The following is a 3496-nucleotide window of genomic DNA, read 5'->3' on the forward strand; positions in this document are numbered from 1 at the left end:
GCTGTAGGTTTCCACCACCAGCCGACCCTCATCGGGCCCCGAGGCCACCTCTGAGTTTGTGTTTTCAGAATCCAGCTGGAGGCATAGCTGCTTTCTCCGAACTCCTAGAAGTTCTCATTCCTGGAGGACAGCTTGTCCTGCTGGTTTCTGCAGAGCCGCCGTGCAGCACAGCAGTGGCTGCAGCTTCCTGAGGTGTTTCAGCGATGGAGAACCAGCAGAGTACTAATGCATCTGCATGAACACACGAAGCATCAGGAGGAGCAGGATGGATCCCTCCTGTTTATTTATGGAGCACCAATAAAAGAGAGCAGATGGCGAAAAAAAGAGCTTCCACTCTGCTTCTTTTCTCTTATTAAACCTGTATTTCATTTACTGATGAGGATTCTCTGTCATTCAGGTCAAAGTTACTAAAAATCAAAGTTAAAAACAATCCACTGGACTTTGTTTCCAAGTTTGAAGACGTTTCTCTTCCATCCAGGAAGTTTTTTTTAATTAAAAATGTCAGAAATAGCTTTTAGTTCCAGGTTTTATCCAGCAGCCCAACAAAGCCTGGTTTTAGTTTAGAAAACATGTAAATAGAAACGCCTTCAAACTCGGAAACAAAGTCCATTTGATTGTTTATTTTATTTTTATTTTTTGCATGACCTGTGGTTCATGTTCTGCTGCTCTACAAACAGAGTTTCATCAGATTTATCCAGAAGTTTCATATTTTAATGAAATAATCAAACCTGCAGGTAAGGATGAAAAACAATGAACAGATTGAAGAGATTTAAATCAAAGGTTCCTGAAACACAGCGAGGAAAAAGAAATTAGTGACCTTCCAGGAAAGGTGAGGCCCCCTGGGGGGGGGGGGTCACCGGTCTGTCTGCTGTATAAACACCTTCAGTCCCTGTGAACCTGGGCTCAGAGTCCACAGCCAAAGGTGCGCAGTCACGTGATTTACCTGCCAGCCCCCCCTCCACCCTGCATGTCGGCGCGGCGCTCCGTTCCTGCTGCGGACAGCTATGACGCAAAAGGTTTTTTAGAGACTTCGTAACTCCGGGTTTACGGTATGACTCCCCTGGATGGAAAACCCCGCAGCGCAGCAGAGCGCAGATAAAAGTCCAAATGGAAGCTGGAGGAGAAACTCCGGAGCTGCGCAGCAGAAGCTCTCTGACACCAACACGGCCGCCCTGACAGACATGGACACCTGGACAGGTAGGTCCACGGGGGGAGAGGGGGGGACGTGACAGGCGCAGGGGTCTGAGGACCGCTTCCGGTTCTGGTCTGGTCTGGGAGGCTGGAAGCTAAATGTTAGTTAATTATTAATCAATTGATTTATAAGCAATACATGAAAAGAGCCTCAGATGTTTTCAGGGCCGCTGGAAGCAGAAATGTTTCATAGGGGAGCCAGATGGGGCCACTAAAAATGTTAGGGAGGCCCCTGAAACTAAAATCCATAATTTCAGGTTTTGAATCTCCTATAGTGGAAAAACTGCCAGTAGAAGTTATAAAGATTTCAGCAACACCTCCTCAGATTCTGGTTTATTGTGATTTTTAATGTTAAATTGCTGTCTGTGCAGAATGGGAGGAAATGCTTTACTGATGCTATTACTATTTACAATGGCAAGTTTAAGTTTAAAAGACCTTTCAGCCTATAGAACTATTTAAATATAATAAACATACAATATACAATAAAAATAAATAAGTAAACAGATTGAGATTCACTACTTTATTGTTATAAACACTTCAGTTCTCGGGTATTAATTAAACTTCACAGTAGATTGGGTCAGCTGGCAGGAAGCTGAGTCTCTGTGTTTATGTCCAAAACTCTTATAAGCAAACCATAAAGAAATAATTATATTAGTAAACTATTTAAACTTTACTGAAAAGTTCTCCACAAACCAAATCAAAATAATTTCCCAAAATATTCATAAGAAATGTCTAAATTGTGCAAAGCATTTTTTTATAAATTTTCTCCTTCTCGCCAGTAGGGGGTGCTGCAGCACCCCCCACTTCCTGCAGCCATGGATGTTTTCTGATTTACTAACATTTTTCCTTTGGGTTCTGAAAGCAGAACCACCAGCCCAGCACTTTAATCCTGAACTTCCTGAACCTTCTCAGGTGGAGGCGCTGCTCTACAGCCGGGTTTCAGTTCAGCTTAAATATCTTCACTGTTTTCTGATCCGGTGGGAAGTTTCAGCTTTAATGATGCTTTATGCTGAAAGTCAAATGAAGCCGGATTTTTTGTGGCATTTCCAGTTTTATTTTCTTTGGTTTTTCATATTTTCAGGTGTCGAAATCCTAAATCGGAGACTCACCTTCAGCCTTTTTTTTTTAATCGGATCAGTCATCAGGCATTCCCACTCTTTAATGAGTCATCAGACTTTACAATGCTTTAACTTATATCTATATATCTATTTAACCATTCATCCATCCAACTGTACATAAGATAATGTATATATAAGCAGAGGCGTAGCCAGAGCATTTTTATAAGGGTGACCAGACAATAACCAATTTAGCCTGAGGGGTTGAAAGCGGATCGGCGCCAGAACCTTTAGGGTCAATCTACTCTGTTCCAACAAAATTAAGGAGTAAAACATCCATATTTTTAAATAAAGACAAACTATACTGTCCTGCAGCCTTTGCTAACAAATTAGCTTTAGATAAAAGGTATAGTGGATAAAATTCTTTATTTTCCACTATATATATTTGGATGCGCAGTATTTACTTCATGAACTTTTTCCTCCTTTCTGCACCTTCTGTTTTTTATAAGAGCTGATGTCACAAGTAAATTTCTTCATTGTGAGATCAATAAAGTTCTATTCTATTCTATTTCTATCCTTTTGTTTGCTGTGTAAAATAATGGGTATGATGCTGATTTAAAGACTAATTACATTTTATTTCTTCCTCCAGTCACCCTCCTGCTACACTACTTCCTGTTTGCATCTTTAGTCCGATCAGCTCCTGTCGGTTCGCCTCCATTCAGAGAAACGGCCTTGCAGGCGAAGACGCTGGGTGAGAAAATCCTGAAGGACATTTCTGCTGCCCATGCCGCTAATGTAGAGGTAAAAAGATCTGTTTGCTCGGCTCTCTGAAGCATTTTCTCCTCTTCTTTGGTTCCTAACATCTTCGTGTCCTCCTCAGAGTTTCACCCTCGGATCTTTGAGTCAAACGTCAAACCTGCAGACGATGGCGGCGTCGATGAGAATCCCGTCATCTCCGGCACTCAAAGCGCTGTCTGAACGCTTCACCCTGGTCAGTCTGCAGGGTCCAACACGGGTTAGGTCGGGTTTTTTAGGAGGTTAAGGGATTTAGAATGTTCCTAAAGTGAAAGATGCAGTTCTTTGGATCTTTGATGATGCGCAGGATGCTAGTTTAGGCGGTTTAAGGCTCTCTCAAAGTTTTTGGGGTAAATGAGGCAACTTCTTGTGCTTTTTTAGATGTTCTAGGTTGTGTTCATTTTATGTGGTTCTATAATAACATTTAAGCAGGTTTTTGTGATTTCTGGACATCT

General features: G+C 41.8%; 1 protein-coding gene across 1 annotated transcript in view; it reads left to right on the top strand.

Moving 5' to 3' along the window:
• Positions 1–941: 941 nt before the first annotated feature.
• LOC107101147 overlaps positions 942–3496 on the top strand; it is a 6744-nt gene continuing 4189 nt past the window's right edge. Inside the window, exons 1-3 of the mRNA XM_015399937.1 lie at positions 942–1197; positions 2896–3047; positions 3127–3237. Coding sequence (XP_015255423.1) covers positions 1065–1197; positions 2896–3047; positions 3127–3237 — 396 coding nt within the window. The 5' untranslated portion in view covers positions 942–1064. The remainder of the gene's footprint in view (positions 1198–2895; positions 3048–3126; positions 3238–3496) is intronic.

The sequence above is a fragment of the Cyprinodon variegatus genome, unplaced genomic scaffold (genome assembly GCF_000732505.1).
Source record: "Cyprinodon variegatus isolate N-32 unplaced genomic scaffold, C_variegatus-1.0 Scaffold1058, whole genome shotgun sequence".
In the NCBI taxonomy this organism is placed as follows: Eukaryota; Metazoa; Chordata; class Actinopteri; order Cyprinodontiformes; family Cyprinodontidae; genus Cyprinodon; species Cyprinodon variegatus.